Source organism: Cladophialophora yegresii (genome assembly GCF_000585515.1).
Source record: "Cladophialophora yegresii CBS 114405 chromosome Unknown aczIN-supercont1.1, whole genome shotgun sequence".
In the NCBI taxonomy this organism is placed as follows: Eukaryota; Fungi; Ascomycota; class Eurotiomycetes; order Chaetothyriales; family Herpotrichiellaceae; genus Cladophialophora; species Cladophialophora yegresii.
The window spans coordinates 4966725-4984146 of record NW_006913045.1 but is presented as its reverse complement, the minus strand read 5'-3'; the positions used below and the strand labels follow the sequence as shown (position 1 = coordinate 4984146).

At 53.7% G+C, this 17422-nt stretch overlaps 7 protein-coding genes across 7 annotated transcripts; 4 read left to right on the top strand and 3 right to left on the bottom strand.

The window, feature by feature from the left end:
• Nucleotides 1-3865: 3865 nt before the first annotated feature.
• A1O7_01798 (uncharacterized protein) lies at nt 3866-5149 on the top strand (the record flags this gene model as incomplete). Its single annotated transcript, XM_007755834.1, has 2 exons — nt 3866-4120; nt 4169-5149. The coding sequence occupies 2 exons, from the start codon at nt 3866-3868 to the stop codon at nt 5147-5149; spliced, it is 1236 nt and encodes a 411-aa protein (XP_007754024.1).
• Nucleotides 5150-6138: 989 nt separating this feature from the next.
• Nucleotides 6139-7728, top strand: A1O7_01797 (STE24 endopeptidase; the record flags this gene model as incomplete). Its single annotated transcript, XM_007755833.1, has 4 exons — nt 6139-6177; nt 6236-6418; nt 6478-7224; nt 7273-7728. 4 exons carry the CDS (start codon nt 6139-6141, stop codon nt 7726-7728), a joined length of 1425 nt encoding a protein of 474 aa, XP_007754023.1.
• A 451-nt stretch (nt 7729-8179) lies between these two features.
• On the bottom strand, nt 8180-9400 carry A1O7_01796 (uncharacterized protein; the record flags this gene model as incomplete). Its single annotated transcript, XM_007755832.1, has 1 exon — nt 8180-9400. One exon carries the CDS (start codon nt 9398-9400, stop codon nt 8180-8182), a length of 1221 nt encoding a protein of 406 aa, XP_007754022.1.
• A 715-nt stretch (nt 9401-10115) lies between these two features.
• A1O7_01795 (uncharacterized protein) lies at nt 10116-10949 on the top strand (the record flags this gene model as incomplete). The annotated part of the gene is made up of 1 exon (XM_007755831.1): nt 10116-10949. One exon carries the CDS (start codon nt 10116-10118, stop codon nt 10947-10949), a length of 834 nt encoding a protein of 277 aa, XP_007754021.1.
• A 459-nt stretch (nt 10950-11408) lies between these two features.
• Nucleotides 11409-13094, bottom strand: A1O7_01794 (uncharacterized protein; the record flags this gene model as incomplete). The annotated part of the gene is made up of 1 exon (XM_007755830.1): nt 11409-13094. One exon carries the CDS (start codon nt 13092-13094, stop codon nt 11409-11411), a length of 1686 nt encoding a protein of 561 aa, XP_007754020.1.
• A 1172-nt stretch (nt 13095-14266) lies between these two features.
• A1O7_01793 (uncharacterized protein) lies at nt 14267-14857 on the bottom strand (the record flags this gene model as incomplete). Its single annotated transcript, XM_007755829.1, has 1 exon — nt 14267-14857. The coding sequence occupies one exon, from the start codon at nt 14855-14857 to the stop codon at nt 14267-14269; it is 591 nt and encodes a 196-aa protein (XP_007754019.1).
• A 389-nt stretch (nt 14858-15246) lies between these two features.
• A1O7_01792 (uncharacterized protein) lies at nt 15247-16268 on the top strand (the record flags this gene model as incomplete). Its single annotated transcript, XM_007755828.1, has 2 exons — nt 15247-15813; nt 15870-16268. 2 exons carry the CDS (start codon nt 15247-15249, stop codon nt 16266-16268), a joined length of 966 nt encoding a protein of 321 aa, XP_007754018.1.
• Nucleotides 16269-17422: the final 1154 nt, after the last annotated feature.

Genomic DNA, 17422 nt, shown 5'->3' with positions numbered 1-17422 from the left:
GCAGCTCCTCTGGCACTGGGACAGTCAAACTTGACCAGGATGAGACCTGCTCTGTCACCGAAGCGTGTGCCAGGTGCAGTAGTATTGTCGTAGGCCGGGTGGGAGCAAGGGATCTTCGACTAAAGATCCCGTTGGCGCGTAACAAAAAGAAGTATCCGTGAGAGAGACCGACCAGCGGGGAACGGCTGAGGTGCCGTAAGGAGAGTGGACGGTTTGAGGCGCCTGACAACTGGGGCCAAAGACTGGCCAACGATACGTGTGCAAGTGAGAGGCAGAGAGGAATCAGATGGGATGTTGTCAGTGGTGGAGGGAAAAGTTGGGACACCAGGAGGGCCTTAAAACGGCGAGATGAAGGCAAGGTGAGGGCGATGTGAGGGCAACCCCAGCTGACCCTTGTCGTTCGTTCTTGCCGCCTGGCGGCTAAAGTGGAGAAGGAGCCTGGTGGAGCCGACGAAGGCTGAGCTTGACGTACGCTTGATTGGCTGTGGCGGAGCTGCTTTCACCACTGCCGCTTCGCCGCTGGGACCTGGATCCGTATCTTGATTCGCTCGTCGGGCCTGTACCTGTGACTTGCGAGCGAGACTGCAGGCGGCAGACTGGATTTCGATTGTGGTTGCTCCCTTTGCGCGCTCGTGCTGTGCTGAGAATGCTTTGTTTGTTTTTCCTGCCTGGCCGGCGTTGCGGTCGGCTCTTTCAGCGGTGCTGTGATAGGTGGATTGGTTGTACAGCTGAGTGCAGCTCGGTGTTGCTAGGGCTTGAACTCGACGTTGCCCGAGAAGAGACCTGCTCTGATCTTGTGCAAGCTGTCAACGCGCCCTAAGCAGCCGGTCCTAGGCCAAAGGCGCAATGGTACGAGTCGCCAGGATGAGGCCACCGAAATGGAACGATTCTTGTGTTGTGATTGTCCTAGAGTCTGTTCACTCTTCTTGTGCATGCCATCGCATTTATCTATCATGCTGGCAAGCCGCTGGCCACCTGGCCGTCCCTGTTCCTCGGTGCGGATTGTTTTCAATGACATTGTAACTCGCTGCACCTGGGCGCTATACGAGTTCAGTTGGTCCTATGATTCGTCGCAGCTTTGTGAGCGTGAAGGAGGCTGACTGGTCAGGTGAAGGATTCGCAGCCTTGAGCGCGCGGTACCGTAAATCGTCGTCCCGCTCTAGCCACTTGGGCGCTATGGCATATCCATTGACTGACTGGTCAATTCGGACTTCTCGATCCTCTCTTCCATTACATCCCTCTGCTGTGGTGCTGTCCCACAAGAGCGCGCGCAAGTGTTGCTTGACTCCAACAGATTGGTTTTGATCATTTCACCATGAGGCAGGTGCACCTTGTCTCAGGGAACCATCGACATGGTCCAATCAGCCTGTCGGCTGGCTGGAGGAGGATTCCAGTCTCCCGGGGAATGCGCGCCAGATTTGTGATGAATATCAAACAGCGAGCCTTCGACAGCTCTGATTCGTGTCACAGCTGAGGGGAGCTTGTCACTGCCCTCCACTGAATAGCCTTATGGGTCTCCCCCTCCACGACACAATGACGCACATGCACACTCGGCTGTCATGAACCACGAGTTCGTTACCCCGGGATTGGTACGATTGGCGAACTGCAGGACCAATCGGGGAGGTTCGCTGGGGTCTAGGAAGAGAAACACTCGCATGAACTGAAGCGCTCAAAGTGGTGGGCAGGGCTGAACTCATGACATGCAGGACATGGCTGCCGGTAATGATTCCAGCAGCATTGCCGGCTCATCCCATTGGCACTTCCTTCAAAGCCCTGGTATACGAGTACAAACGGTGGGTTCTCCCGAAACCTTTGCGTCACAACCCATCCTTCTTTCATCGCTGGCGGTGCTTGATTCCACTATGCATTGCCTGCTGGTTGTATCCACAGGATGCTGGCAACTCGGCAGTCTAGACTCCTGTGGCTACTGGAAGGTGTCGAAACCCCTATCACGAGTCAGCTCTTCAGTCCCGAAGGGTTCTTGGAAATGTGAGCAGCAATCGTGTGCCGATGCCGAGAACATTCTTTCACGGCAAACACATCCGCGACGTGAATGGATGTCACCTTCTACAAACCCAGCAGCCTGCGCACGGGGAGAATCGAAGACGTTACTATGCACAATAGTCAACTTCATTGAGCTACTCAATGTGTCTCCACACACACTCCAGCTGCCCTGTTTGGTTGCCCATTTCTTCCTTTCAGGAAATACATTCGTTCGCCAAATCACGCAAACAGGTATTTGCAAAGGATGTCTTTCGTTGTTCCCGTCCTCGGCCATGGACTTCCCGTCTGTCACAAGAGGATATTCCTGCGTGGCGCTTAACTGCGATCAGACAGGAAGTGCTTGTGCCGAGGATGGAAGGAATTGGTGGCTGGCTTCTCCACTCGACAAGTTCTTTGCGTACTCGAGCTGACAACGGAATCCGAACAGCTGACCACGTTCTCGAATGGGATTCATTACATGATCCGGGTCCTGGTTGGCAGCTGCGATTGGCAGAGCGAACTGACGGAGAGCAGAGTACTGAGGCCCGCATAGGCTGAGCCTGACTTAGAAACCTTGCCTTCTGAATCTGGATAGCCCTTGAATCATGCCGAGCTTGGGTGTTTCTGGGGTTAGCCCACTGAACAAATACTGGAACCCTAACTAGGCAATAAAGGCACCTAGATTCTTCACCCTTTAGCCAGTACGATTCTTTGTCCGCTCCGTTCTTTCCAAATCGAACAGCAAACTCCGTATTCCGGGATTTGCTAACTGCCATGAATATGACTGGAGGGCTGTTGTATAGTACACACACACACAGGTCCGAGAAAGTGGCCCTTGCCCTGTCTTCCATCACCAGACCTTGTTGCACGAGGAGCCAGGGTCAATAGATTAGATTCCGGTGGTCTCCCCTTCCTTCATTAGAAAAACGCAGGACTACCAATGAGGATGAGTATTCCTTCATCAGTCTCCGACAGGCGGTAGCTAGTGTGAGCTGTCGTTCCTACCTCGTTGGCGATCATAAAGACGAAGCCCACCCAATGGAGCAGTCTATCTGCCAGTTTCTCAGCCAGCGGTTGCTGGGAGCTGGCCTCAGGATGTGGAGCGTTTTCAGGACAAGCTTACCCAAGAAATTCCAGCATCTTGACCAGCCCGTCAGTTTCATCATGTTCTCCGATGTGCATTCCTCTCTCCTGTTGTCGTCATTCCAGATGGGCCAGCTAGAGGGTTATGCAACTCAGGGATCCTAGACACTAGATCGTCGATGACCACTTGATGGCAAGCCCCGGGGGAGCAGGATCTCCAGATGTGGAGATAGCCGCCGGAGCAACCCATAATGCCTGCATAGACAAGAGGAAGGCGCCCAGTATGCCCACCTGTAAAAGCACTTTCGCATCGATGCGTGGTTTCGGACCTCCGTTGGCAACCACATGATTTCGAATATGTGCCATTGCCACACCAGAAACTGCATATATCACGTCTTGAGGGTGAATGCAGTGGAAAAAGCAATCCTGATTCACGAAGCAAGTCTGTCCACATTCGGCTTTCCCGGGTCATGGCCTCCTAATAGACATTCTCATCCCCAGTAGAGCAGTCCAGAGCCGTCCTCTTCGTGACCGCTCAGAACTTCTATGTCCCTCGCCAGCCCAGGCGTGTGGCTTCTGAGGTTTTGATTATGCACCGAGGTACTAGAGAAGTGAAATAATTAATGGAATTCAGAAGGGCAAGGCTGAAGTGGGTCCCGCAGCCATTCCACCGATTCGTGCCCCTCAGCAGTGACCCCCACCAATCAATACTTCCTGAATTGCTCCCGCTTCGCCGAGCTATTGACTTTACTCAACATCCCACCAAAACGAGGACGACCGGTCCTCACCACCCGTGACCATGGAGCTGGCAATGATGAGCAGGTGCGTGGCCCGCAAGGCCTCTTCTAAGGTGTCTTCAGTGCGCCATTACAGCATTGTACACGATGTACCTCGAGTGGCCGCCAGTCTCTCACAAAATCCTCCTCCAGCGCCGACACCGGGTCGGTCGGTGTTCGACCAGGCGGTCAATGCCAGCATCCCAAGGAATACTTGGACAAAGGAGGAGATTACGGAAATACATCAAAGGCCTCTGATGGAATTGGCTTTCGCCGCGGTATGTCCATATGAACATGCACAGGACTCCTACTGACGAGCATTACAGGGCACCGTCCATCGCCGATTCCACAAACCATCGGCAGTGCAATTATGTACACTTATGAACATCAAGACCGGCGGCTGCACAGAAGATTGCTCTTACTGTGCCCAGTCCTCCCGTTACAAGACAAACCTGCAAGCGACCAAATTGTCCACCGTCGACTCCGTCATCGAGGCCGCAAAGGTTGCCAAAGCCAATGGTTCCAACAGGTTCTGCATGGGTGCAGCCTGGCGAGATATGCGCGGCAGAACGCGTGGAATGAAGAACATTGTTGAAATGGTCAAAGGGGTCCGTGCTCTAGGCATGGAAGCCTGCGTTACCCTAGGCATGCTGGACAAGCAACAAGCCCGAGAATTGAAGGAAGCCGGATTAACAGCATACAACCACAACGTGGACACCTCAAGAGAACACTATCCCAACGTCATTACCACCCGGAGCTACGATGAACGATTGCAAACGCTAGAGAATGTGCGAGAAGCGGGCATCCACGTCTGCAGCGGTGGCATCCTAGGTCTCGGAGAGACACCGGCGACCGACCACGTCGGACTCATCTACACGCTCGCCACTTTACCAGAACACCCTGAATCATTCCCCGTAAACAAGCTCGTGCCGATAAAGGGAACACCTATGTTCGGCCAGGATGCTGTGAAACTAGAAGATATGGTGCGCTGCATCGCCACCGCTCGCTTGGTCATGCCCAAGACAATCATCCGCATCGCAGCTGGCAGAGTCAGTATGCCGGAGTCGGAGCAGATGCTGTGTTTTATGGCTGGCGCCAATGCGATTTTCACCGGTGAGAAAATGCTGACTACCGATTGCAACGGCTGGGAGCAGGACAAGGATATGTTTGAACGGTGGGGGCTTACACCGATGCAGACCGAGGCGAGTAAGCTTGTGGAAGTTCCAGAAGAGCCGAAATTTGAATCGACTAGCTTTGCGCACTTCAAAGAGAAAGACAATGGTGCTGAGAAGGGCGTAGAGGCATAAAACATAGATATAGAATTAGATACAGAACCGACGGGGATTGTTTGACCCAGCAGATGGATCGGGATATCTGATCCATTGGGCCTTGCTCTAACCGTCGCTGCAATCATTCACAAACAGCAAGAAGTGTGCGACGCAATGTCCCATGGCCCACAGTGCGAAGATCGAAAGAGCACCAGGAGGCTTTTACCAGCTCAATACAGTCCGCCCCTTCAGCTTTCGCCGCTTCAGCACTTCCCTCCCACCTTTCGATCTCAGTCTTGCTAAATATCCATGCCGCCGTTTCTGAACCCGCCGCGAGGGATTGAATGTATCACTTCTTCTCCGATATCCGAGCAGGGCCGCAGTCGTGGAGAAGGACCTGGTTGCCAGTAGTGACAAAGGGCCTATTCGTGACGTTTGTTGTGAGGAGGATATAGCCGGTCTGCGGAGTGATGTTGAGAGGGAAGACTGAGTTGTATGCGAACGGAGGGTGAGGTTGTTAAATGCGCGCGTCAAGGAGGTAGATGGCGCCGATGAGTAGCTAGAGGTCTGACCCGACGATACGGACTGTGGCGCTGAGACTCGTCTGACGGTAGTGAAAGCTCTAGGAAGGCAATTGTCAGTTCTTGGTAGAGTAGAGATATACCAAGATTGAGGGGCTTCACCTTCGACTTGGGACATGGTGGACCTTCACGCGCGAAGGCATGCTATCGAAAATGCATCTAACCACGCGGCCGCAGACTCGACACATGGTGGCGGTGGTTCCGGGGCGGCTATGATGTTGCTAGACGGGGAGCTCTCAAGAAGGGCAATACTCGTATGATGGAACAAAGACAACTCTAAGTGTAACACTGCTCAGCCTTGTCGGAATACGTCGCTGCATTCGGCTGCACTGCGCAGGCAAGCCGCCCACCTGCCCAGCGTTCATTCGGGACACATGCTCGTACATCCTGCAATCGCATCTAATGCTTCCTGCATTCCTCCCTTCTCTGTGATTCTGTTGGAGGAATATGGCTTCGCTACTGGGCCTGTTGAGCGACTTCCCACGTGTTCGTCCTGCCTTCAAGCCCGTATGATGGCCCCTCACTAACGGTGACCCTCCTACAGCGGCTCGCGGTCTTCCTCGATCGACCTGGCTTCCCGTGGAAGAAAGTGATCCTGGGTTTCTCCCTTGGTCAATATATTCTCGAAGGTCTCCTCTCCTTGCGACAGTACAAGGTCCTGCAAAAGAAGAAACCACCAAAGACATTGGAAGATGAGATCTCGCAAGATGTCTTTGACCAGAGCCAAGTATGCGCCAGACGTCCAATCCAACGACTCTCCGTGTATACTGACTTCTCTCTTCACAGGCATACGGCCGGGCAAAAGCAAAGTTTGGCTTCTTCTCCGGTCTCTACTCGCAAATTCAGAACGTCCTCTTCATCCAGTACGATATCCTGCCCAAGCTCTGGTCCTTGACAGGTCTCTGGCTGGCCCGCTACCTGCCCGAACGCTTCTCCGGCGAGATCTCGCATTCGGTGCTCTTCTTCTTCACGTTCAGCCTTGTTTCGCAGCTTCTGTCCCTGCCACTGTCGTACTACAGCACGTTTGTGTTGGAAGAGAAGTTCGGATTCAACAAGCAGACCGTCAAATTATGGATCACGGACATGCTAAAAGGCCAAGCATTGATGGTCGTACTGGGTACACCGCTCCTCAGCGCGTTTCTCAAGATCATCCAGGTCACGAGCACGAGGTTCTTCTACTACCTGTGGCTGTTTGGAATCGTGGTCCAGCTGTTCGCAATCACCATCTATCCGATCTTCATTCTGCCGCTGTTCAACAAACTCTCGCCCCTCGAGCCGGGGGAACTCAAATCAGGTGTGGAAGCGCTGTCGCAGAGACTCAAATTCCCGCTGAAATCGCTCTTTGTGATCGATGGAAGCAAACGTAGCGCGCACAGCAACGCTTATTTCTTCGGGCTGCCATGGAAGAAGCACATTGTTATCTACGACACTTTGATCGAAAAGAGCGAGGCGCAAGAGGTGGTTGCAGTACTTGGCCATGAGCTGGGCCACTGGAGCCTGGCGCACACAACCAAGCTATTCGCCATCGCGCAGGTACGTACCTCACTCCGCGTTGACCCTCCTGATACTGACCGAGGGTAGTTCCACATGTTTTACATCTTCGCCCTCTTCAGTGTCTTCATCGACAACCACTCTCTGTACTCCTCGTTTGGCTTCCACAACACCCACCCCATCATCATCGGCTTCATATTATTTTCCGACGCTCTTGCCCCTATGGACGCCGTCGTCAAACTCGGCATGAATATTCTTTCGCGCAAATTCGAGTTCGAGGCTGATAAATTCGCCAAAGACCTGGGCTACCAGAACGAGCTTGCCAGGAGTTTGATCAAGTTGCAGGTCCAGAATTTGAGTACGATGGACGCAGATTGGATGTATGCCAGTTACCACTACAGTCATCCTATTCTGGCCGAGCGGTTGGCGGCGTTGGGCTGGAAGAGTAGTAAGGGTGAGGGCAAGGCTGCCAATGGTAAGATTGTCGGGTTGGATGAGAAGGTTGTGGATGCGGATGTGGTCAAGGCGAGTCAGCGAGAGCTGTGAAGCTTCGACCGTTCGTCTGGCGTGCACCATGTGTTATTAGTAGATTGAATCACGGTTGATGTGGCCTGTGATCCGACACGGAACACAACTCGTATCAGATTAGGGAGTGCCTTGGGAAGCAGCAGACAGATTGGTGTATCATGACTGCAGACGGCATGGAAAATCGTGGGTCGGCACCTCCACGAACTCTGTAAACTATGGCGTCTATCATTCAGAGGGGCCAGATGGGAGCAAAGATCGAGTCCACCACACCGTCCTCCAACGGCCGCTCGAAAAGTTCAATCGAGGCAGGAGGTCTCGTGCTCAAACCACGCAGAGACTGACTCGACGGATCGGACATGGATAGACAAGAAGGCACAAGCTCGGATTTCCATCATCGAAGAATTGGTCGAGTGGCCATTCTCCTCTAGACGCGAAATGCTCGGATTTCACCTTGGCAATGCCTTTGCCACTACTTCGTCTTCTTTTTCAGCCTCTGATCCTCCCTGTCTCTCTTTGCGTCCTTGTGTCTCATCTTCTTCAGCTTCTTCTTTTCTTCCTTGCTTAGTGCTTGGGATGTCGCCTCTTTATCTTCAGCGTGCTTGCTGACTTTGTTTCTCTGACTGTCCGCCATGTCAACGTCGACAGCTCCATCCTCGTCGTGGTCGCGGTCGCGGTCCTGTTCTTGCGATGCTCCGGCGTCATTCGCCTTCTCCTTCTTCCCCTTCCTCTTCTTATCATCTCGTTCCACATTTCTCGTCTGTCTAACAAGCTCCGCCCCGTCGATGTGACCAGCGTTCTTTGCCGGCTTCGCCCTCTTCCCTTTCTTCTCGGCATTCTCCCTCGGGTCTACGACCTCGCCCGTCCCCTCGATCCGGATACTGACCAGTTGTCTTTCCTCTTCCGGCCCACTCGGCTGCTTCAAGCCCGCGCCCGGATGTCTAGCCTCTTCGATCTCATTTCGGGCGTCGAGTTCCACGAGATCCAACTCATCCTCGCCTCCCGCATCGTTCTGTCCGCCTCCCGCGAAAACGCCGTCGCGGGCATCATCTTTGACTCGACCTTGTCCCGTCGGGGCGTCATTGTGATTCACTTCGTGTCGTCCTAAGGCGTAGAGCGTAGGGTCCTGCCACTCACTCTCGTCGTCGGCGGCATTCCTAGCTTCGAGGACCGCCCCGTCGGTGGGATCACCTGTGCGTTCGGCGTCAGGCAAGGCAATTATATCCTGCCTTTGCTTTTGCTTTCGCCCCTGTTTCTGTCTCTTGGGAGCCGCATCCTCCTGATCGAACGCCAGACTTCGCTTCACGCCCCTTGTCGTGCCCTCGCCCTCTGTGTCACCGACGTCGACATCCACGGTCCCATCCGATCCTCCGACTTCATTCGCCGTGCCATTGGCGTCGGCATCGGCATCGGCATCCTCGTCCAGCACTTTCAACCCACCGCCTACCCGCTCTCCCTCGATCCCCTTGAGGATCCTCTTCAGGTGAGTCAGCGTGAGGTTCGGCGTGCTCGAACTAGACAAAGCCTGGGGTCCCCGCTCCGTAAGCGTCGAGTCCGGTCTGTATGCGGCGTCGTTTTCGGCGCGGTCGAGAAAGCTGGCAAGCATGGTATGTGCTTGGCGGTGCGTGAGACGGGTCGTGGAGTGGTGGAGATGGGGAGGCAGAGGGTTCAGACCGACGGCGGAGGCCGACATCGTAGCGGCGCGAGGGGTCCTAGATACACGAGAGAGTGGTACAAGGTAACGTAGCGGCGCGTCTAGGGATAGGGCAGTGTTGAAATTTCTTGGGTCGAGTTGAGCTTAGCTTTGAGGGGACCAAAAATGGTGTGAAGTCCGGCGCGGAGATTGTTGTATTAGCGGGATTCAAGGGAGAGAGGGTATGCCGCTGGGTTTGGAGCCAGAATCAGAGAAGACTCCATGGGTGTACACGGAGCAGGTGGTGTTCGTCTGTTTCGTGCAAATGCGGAGTTGCAAGCAAAAAAAGATGTTCAGTGCTTCAGATAAGATTAGATACGATAAGATCGTCCAGCCTTGTCACATTTTGTCCAGCATTTTCTCCACCTCCGAGCTGCTCGCGGGCCGAGCTCGCCGAGGCATCATGGCCACCGACGTTCAAAGACGTACGATCGAGCTCGCTGATTAGAAGGTAAGTAAGTTCTGGGAGTCCGTGTTACCCATGTTTTCCGAGGCACTAATCTAGGCCTGTGATGCTGCTCTTCAATCGTCATTAGATGGCCCTATAACTCAAAGTCAACCGCGAAACATACCTAGAAACAATACGTTTGTATATCCATCCCTAGGGACGAGTAGTCACATCGACATCCACGTCTACATCCACCTCCTTACATATCATATACGCAACTACGTCCTACGCGTACAACATCCTCCTCGCCCTCGTACATCAGCCACAATGCCCCTCGCTACAATCCACCTCGTCGCCCTCTCACCCTCAACATCGCTCCCCTCGTATCTTCACACCCTTCATACCTCCATCCCGCGGTCCAAAATCCTCACCACCTCCAAAGTCGTCCGCTGGATCATCACGCCCACGACCATCGACGCCCAGCGCCTCTTGAACCCCAAATCTCCATGGATGCTGCTCATCATCATCCTCGGCACGGATCCCCTCCCCAAATCCTTGACCAGCGAGGTGCTGCTGGACCACTGGACCACCGTGGCGGGCATTCCCTCGCGCCTGACCGCGGACTTTGCCCGCACGAACGACCAACTCCTGCATCCAAGGCCCGAGGCCATCCCCACGCTGACCGGGTCGTTGGACAAACCGCGCGTAGGCACCACCTCGCAGACGCTCGAACTGTCACCTGGTCTCCTCGAATGGGCGACTTCGTTCCGCAAAACCCGCGCGGGGAGCTCCCCGCTTTCGATGCTCAATCTGCTCGCCTTCAAGCAGGGGCTGAAGCCGTCGTACTTGAAGTACGGGGCCGCGTTTGCCGAGTCGATCGGCAAGCGACGGGGCGGTGTTGCGAAGCTCGTGGGTAATATTGTCGACGCGGACGAGAAGGGCGGGGAGGGCGGGAAAGGTGGCAAATGGGATGAGTTTGCGCTGGCGAGTTATCCGTCTGTGTTGCATTTTGTGGATATGTTGGCCGGGGAGGACTATCAGGGGGTGAATTTAAAGTATCGCGTGCCGGCGTTGGAGGATACCTTGATTCTGTGCACGAGTGAGATTGAGGTCGAGGACGTTCTGGAGGCAGAAGGGAAGGGTGGGAAGGCGAAGTTGTGATTGATGTTCTCATCGAGGCACAGTATTCGGGAGGAAAGAACGCAGGTGGGACGTCAACGGGACGTTACAATGCCGGAATGGGCGAGAAGGATCTACGTCGTATATTGCTGTCGAACACTTCACTGGGGTAGGACAGGAAGCTACTGGTAAAGATCCAACAGCTGGGATAATGTCTAGGTAGGCGACTAGCGAAGAATCATGCAGGACTGGGGGCGAGATGAACGCATAATCAGATATGCACAGCGTTTGACGAGCCAAGCCAAAAGCTGAAGATGCAGGCATGAACCTCTGATATAGGAACTCTTGTTTATTTACCTCAAAACCTGAACCTACAAAAGCTGGCATTGATGTCCCAGCATTAACACCTTATTTCCTCTACCACCGTTGACCTGGCATAGTGATGTGTGATAGACGACTTCGACACCGACAGTCTGGGAGCGTGTTACTGTGCAGCTGTGGTTATGCCGGAGAAGGAATATCATCGTCAATTTCCATAGGCACATCGTCGACATCGTCCTCGATTAGACTCGTTGCCGACAACATGTCGAGCCGGGGAATCGAGCTCTCTGGTTCTGGCACGTCATTGTCGATGTCCATGGGGACACTTTCGTCCTCTTCCATCTCAATGTCGTCCAGCTCGTACTCAGCATCGTCGTCAGCTCCGTCCCAAGGGGGCTCATCCAACTCGCCTTCCTCCCAGCCTTCGCAATCCCTAACAGGCTTGTTAGGACAATCAATGTCGTCGCAGGTTGACTGTAACTTACCTGACCAGTTCTTGTCAAGCTCGGCTCTAACCTGCTTGGCTCTCTGCCACCAGTAGAGCCTCCGATGGACGGGTAACTCAAGAATATCGAATAGTTGCTTCAACGAGCGCCGGTCCCGTTGCCAAATCTGAGTGTACTTCTTAGCCTCAATGATAGCTCGATCCAGCTTCCTGGGATCCTTGTACTTCTTCTTGAGCTTCGACATCAGCGTCAGAGGAACGGCCGCGTTGGAGTCCGGGGTTAGTGACTCGAATCGTTCCGAAGCTCGGCACAGCGCGGTAAGAAAGATTACCCATTGTTCAATATCACTGGTCGAGAGTGTGCCTTGATGCTGCCGAAACTCGATTGTTTTCTTGGCATGTTCCGTGGTCATCATTGCAATTGCTAGGTTCTCAAAGTTGACGAAAAGGAATCGATTGAAGTCAGCCATGTTCAAGGGCTCCTCGCGAAACGGGAGCTTCTTGGACGATAATGCTTGAAGCAAGGGAAAGATGTTGTCCCCATCCTCGTCTTCGTTCTCATAGTCGAAAATCTTCATGAATGTATCTTCGGCAGAGAATGGCTTGCCCAGGTGACAGCAGTGGACACGGTGCGATGCACCTACGGCATGCAAGAATTTCCGATTCGAGTTGGCGAAGCTACGACTCTTGGTTTCCGGGTACGAATGTCGTTCGGGATGGTGGAGAAGAGTGATGGTATCCTCAAATGCAATGCAAAGCCAGGCAAGGTGGCGAATAAAGTCTGCTGGGAAGTCGACCTGCCCTTCTGGTTCCGGCTGCAGGCCAATATGCACGTGGACAGAGGCGTTTCTGGGATTAGCCATCAAGACATAGGGTACTGTGGGACACTGGTCAGCTGTCATCAACTTGAGGTAGCCGGTGAGCTCTACCAACCCGTTCGGTCGATTCTGGTCCATGTCGGGGACGCGAAGTGCCGGGGAGACGAGTTCAAGGCCAGTCCAGTCCCATTCATCGAAGATCTGGCTCTCTCGTTGTACGGTCAGGGCTCCATTAGACCACTGGAAGAGCTCGGCGGGGTCCTTGGGAGCCAGAACAGCCTCCTCCGGCACAATCATCCAATAGCTGAATTTGTCAAATGAGTCAGCATAAGGCGTGGTTTTGCTGTCGATCCAAAGTTCCCCACCATGATTCTTTATAATCGTCCTGGCTTGAAGGAGACCAGTTGAAAAGTCGGAATCCCGATCCGCCTCATTGGTGATTTCCAGGTCGAGTTTGAAGAAATAGTCCTGACGGAGATTTTGAACTTGTAACCACGAATATTCTCGATATCGTTCGAGGTCTCGTCTGATTCCGAAAAGGAACTCGATTTCGACCCCGAACGTCAACGGGAGTTTTCCGTTTTCCCGGCTTGAGCCTGGCATGGTGGTTAGTATGATTTGTTTCAGGGGGCAAAGACTTGCCCTTTCTGTTTGGTGCCTGCTGAAAATAGTGTATGGTACCTATAATATTTGCTTGCCTTGATTCTGAGCCACAAGTCTTCGCCTTATGATACTTTTGAAGCACAAAGAGACGGCCCGGCCCTGGGAGCGAGAGACATTGATTCCTTGACAAGCACAAGAGTTCGACCTGTTGAGGGAGGCGAAAGGACAATGAATCTTTGAGCCGAACAACGTTCTCTGAAGACCGACAACAGGCGGAAGATCCAGTGCTTTAGTGAAACGTAACAAAGAAAGAAGTATTCCAGCGATAACCATAACACAAAGCAACCAAGAAGTTGGATCTTTGTTCTCTCAAACACTGCTATACCGCTTCCACCTACTCTCATGTTACTTCGCAGCAACAGCACACAAATCATCAGTCTCCAAACGACATCTAGCCCTTGAGAAGTCAGTGTTCAACAGCCCGCTTGCCATGCCGGTCCCACTCATCACCGCTACATCGAAGCAGCCCTCGAACATCCAGGCACTAGTGTGCTCCCTCTTTTCGATAACTCGGTAACCCATCTACCGAGATGTTGCAAACAAGGTATATATCCATATGAGGGGGCCCTTGAGACCGGGCGCCGAAGTGTTCATGCTGGAGAGTTACCACTGTTTACTTTCCCGCGTAGTGAATGTGAGTGAAATTTGAGAAGAAAGCTCAATACTTGTGGCTGTACAGTCTTTGTCCAATGTGTTGAGAAGAGAGCACTCTGTATCGTGGTGTATGCCTGTGAGCTCGTGAATATGTCCTGGTCGATTTGATCGAAGACTTCGCAATCCTGGACGCCGTGCAAATGGGTGGACCTAGTTGAAAGGCGGACTCATCTGTGTCGTCCTGCCATGAACGCTTACGGTCCAGTACAGTTGGACTGCCCTAAACCACATATTGGCAGCAGAATCGTATGACAGCACGAAGCGTGGTACTGTGGAACGATCGTCCTGGGTCTGATGCTCCCCGGGCCCGACCTGGTTATCAATAGATGATTGATCGTGTCCGGCACAGCAGTGTTTCTCGGAGCCATTTCTGGCTAGGAGCCTCCAAAAATACAGTGATCTTGGACTGGATCGTGGCAACTGCCCTTGACGAGCTGTCCCTTCTCAAAGTGTGCTGCTCAGACATTCGCCACAACACCCTTAGCCACCAATTGATCCAGCACACCCGGCTTGAGCCTCATTTGTTTCTCCACCTCGTTCGACGGTCTTCCCGCGTCATCTCTCGAAGTCAGGGCCTGTCTAATCTCTTGCGCGCTCATGAGCGTTCTGCCAGCAAAGCTCCGTCGCCCTTGATCTTCCAGCTCGGACTCCCATTGTCGTAGGATCCTCTGTCGTGCTTGGACAAGCAACACAGCAGGATTGTTTGGCTGTGACGGGAAGATGTTCGGGCCAGAGTGCATAGGCTGGCTTGAGGTAGGGAAATACTCTTCATTGGGTTTTCTTTCCGTGATGGGTCTTGCGGCGCCGACTTGACGTAGCGCAGAGCCGAATTGCGGATCTCGCGCGTCAAGCTCGACGTGCTGTGCCTTCTGATCTGAGGGAGGGGCGGCGTTGACGTTGGGTCTGACTGACGCCGCGGGGGTGGGCTTGATGGGTGCGTCCTCTGGTGAAGGCACAGTGCCGGAGTTGAGCATGGTAGGCGTGGATGGGTATCTCCGACGAGCTGCAGAGCCAGAGGCTCTGGCGACTTTGGAGGATGAGGCACCCATTTTCAGAACAAAGAGTGAGTAGTACACGGAAGAGTGAGCAGCTGGTGTACAGACAATGACCATGACATTGTAGACATCCACATTCGGAGTCTCCACTTTCGCAAGGCTGAGGATGAACTGGCCAATGGGCGGCTTGCCCTCCAACATGCCCCGTTGTGTCTGGACAATTGCTCAGAGTGTTTCAATGGTACCTACGTATCTTCTTTACTAAGTTACCACCTTTGATACTCTCTTCTACTGCTGCATTCTTCTCTACCAGAGTTCAGACGTAGTAGCGTCTTCGTCGACCTAAGGAATTCCATAACCAAACAGTTCTTCATCCCGAAACCTCCTAAGAGACTACCCCTCCACTGCCCTCTCCCACCGCTCCTCGCTCTCTCACACTCGAAATGGATCGCAAGAACAAACCCTCTGCCATCCCGGTCTCCCCTTCAGTGGCTCAGCCCATAGTTGACCTCTCTGACAACGTCCTGACCGCCCGCCTCCCCTCCGGCGACTCTGTAACTGTCTACCTCTACGGCGCCACAGTCACGAGCTGGAAAACCGGCAACGGTGCAGAACAGCTGTTCCTCTCCAGTGCCGCTGCGCTAGATGGCTCAAAACCCATCCGAGGAGGCATCCCGCTCGTGTTCCCAGTGTTTGGCCCACCCCCAAAAACCCATGCAACAGGTCAACTACCGCAGCACGGGTTTGCGAGGAACACATACTGGGAGTTCTTGGGGAAGAGCAGTAGTGAGAGTCTAGGACGGAAGGCAGACGACAGCGTCAAGTTGGACTTTGGCCTGAGTCCGGCCAACCTGGATGAGGCTACGCGCAAGAAGTGGCCCTACGAGTTCGGGCTGGTGTACAGTGTGACGCTGGGCAAGGGCAAGCTGGAGTGTCTGCTGCATGTACAGAACAAGGGCGACCAGTCGTTCGAGTTCCAGTCTCTTTTCCACACTTACCTGGCGGTCAAGGTGAGTTTACAAGATTGTCGCACTGAAGTGTAGCAAAGAATCCTAACGATGCCCAGGACATTCACAAAACCGCGGTCAAGGGCCTGAAATCCTCTCCATACGTTGACAAGGTCCGCTCGGCCCAGACGTTCACGGAAGAATCCTCCTCGCTCTCCTTCTCTGGGGAGACTGACCGAGTGTACACCCCTCCCCAGGACACTAAGGCGGCGAACCCGCTCGTACCACTGGTGGTCACTGAAGACGGCAAGGAGAGTTTCGTGGTTACTCGTGACGCGCTGCCCGACGTGACAGTGTGGAACGGGTGGGAAGACAAGATCAAAGGCATGGGTGACTTTGAGCCCAAAGACGGGTGGAAGAGATACCTGTGCATCGAGCCAGGGAGTGTCAGTTCATGGACGAAGCTCGAGGGTGGTGATGCGTGGGAGGGAGGCGCCACATACGAGAGCAAGTTGTAGCAGCATCAGCGCCACGCTCGAGAGCAAGTTGTCAGCGAACAGCATCGACTAGAGGAAGGGATGAGGGCTGGAGTGATGGTAGGCGGAGTCTCCATGTCTGCTTGAAGCCTCCGATCACTTGTCGTGGGAGATTAAGGCATAAGAAGAGAGCCCTCGACTCCATACAGAGTTCTGTATCAGAATAAAGGTCGGAGCCGGCACAACATCTGAGAACAAAGTTACGCAAGATGACGACTGGTCAGAGCCGTGAAACACCAACGCGCCGACAGAGAAGAGACCCGACGGCAGACATACGATAGCACGCATGAGCAGCAGAATAGATTTGAACTTCCTTTCCAAGCCCCAGACAGGACCATGCAGCGCACGCATGAGCTGAATAGATTTGAGTCCCTTTCCAGGCCCGACAGGACTAGCGCAGAGCAGAGCAGAGCAAAGAGCAGCAGAATAAATCCGATTTCCTTGAAAGGCCCGAAAGGGGACCAGCGCAGACCAGAACAGAACAAGGTGGCAGAGTCGAGAGTCGAGAGCCGAGAGTTGAAAGTCCCTTCGTTTAGCAGCATAGCAGTATATCATAAGCAGGTATGTTCTCCGTACTTCCCTCGTCGTCGTGCTCAATCTGTCCAGTCCAGCATCCGCGGTACACAAGCCTAGTAGTTTCGGACATATGTGCATACCATGCGTAAACAGACGGTCCAGAGTCTATTCTCCCATCGCACATTTGTAGTACGTAGCGTTACCGTCCTATCACGTACGAGTTGCGAGCAGGTAGGTGGGGACTCGTGCCCATGCTCGTACGGGTGACGCAGGCATATGTATATATGTGATGTGCGGAGGAGACGTTGAGTCGACCACACGTATCTTGGCCCAGCGGAAAAGCCGGGCAGCACGTACGCTCCTGATCCTAATCTCTCGCGGCATCGCCATTCCGAACCTAACTCTGTTTTAGGGGCTCTGGCTGCAGGCCACGGTAACTTCTGTACATGTGTGGTGCCGGGCCCAGGGCGAAATCGGGGTATTTGATGGATCAGAGCGGCGAAGTCGAGTGATCTGAGTGGTCTGAACATTCGAATCGTGCCTTTCACTACTCTCACTCGTTCGTTGTTTAGTCCTCGTGTTGAGTTAAGCTAAGCTGAGTCAAGGCGCGTCGAGGTGAA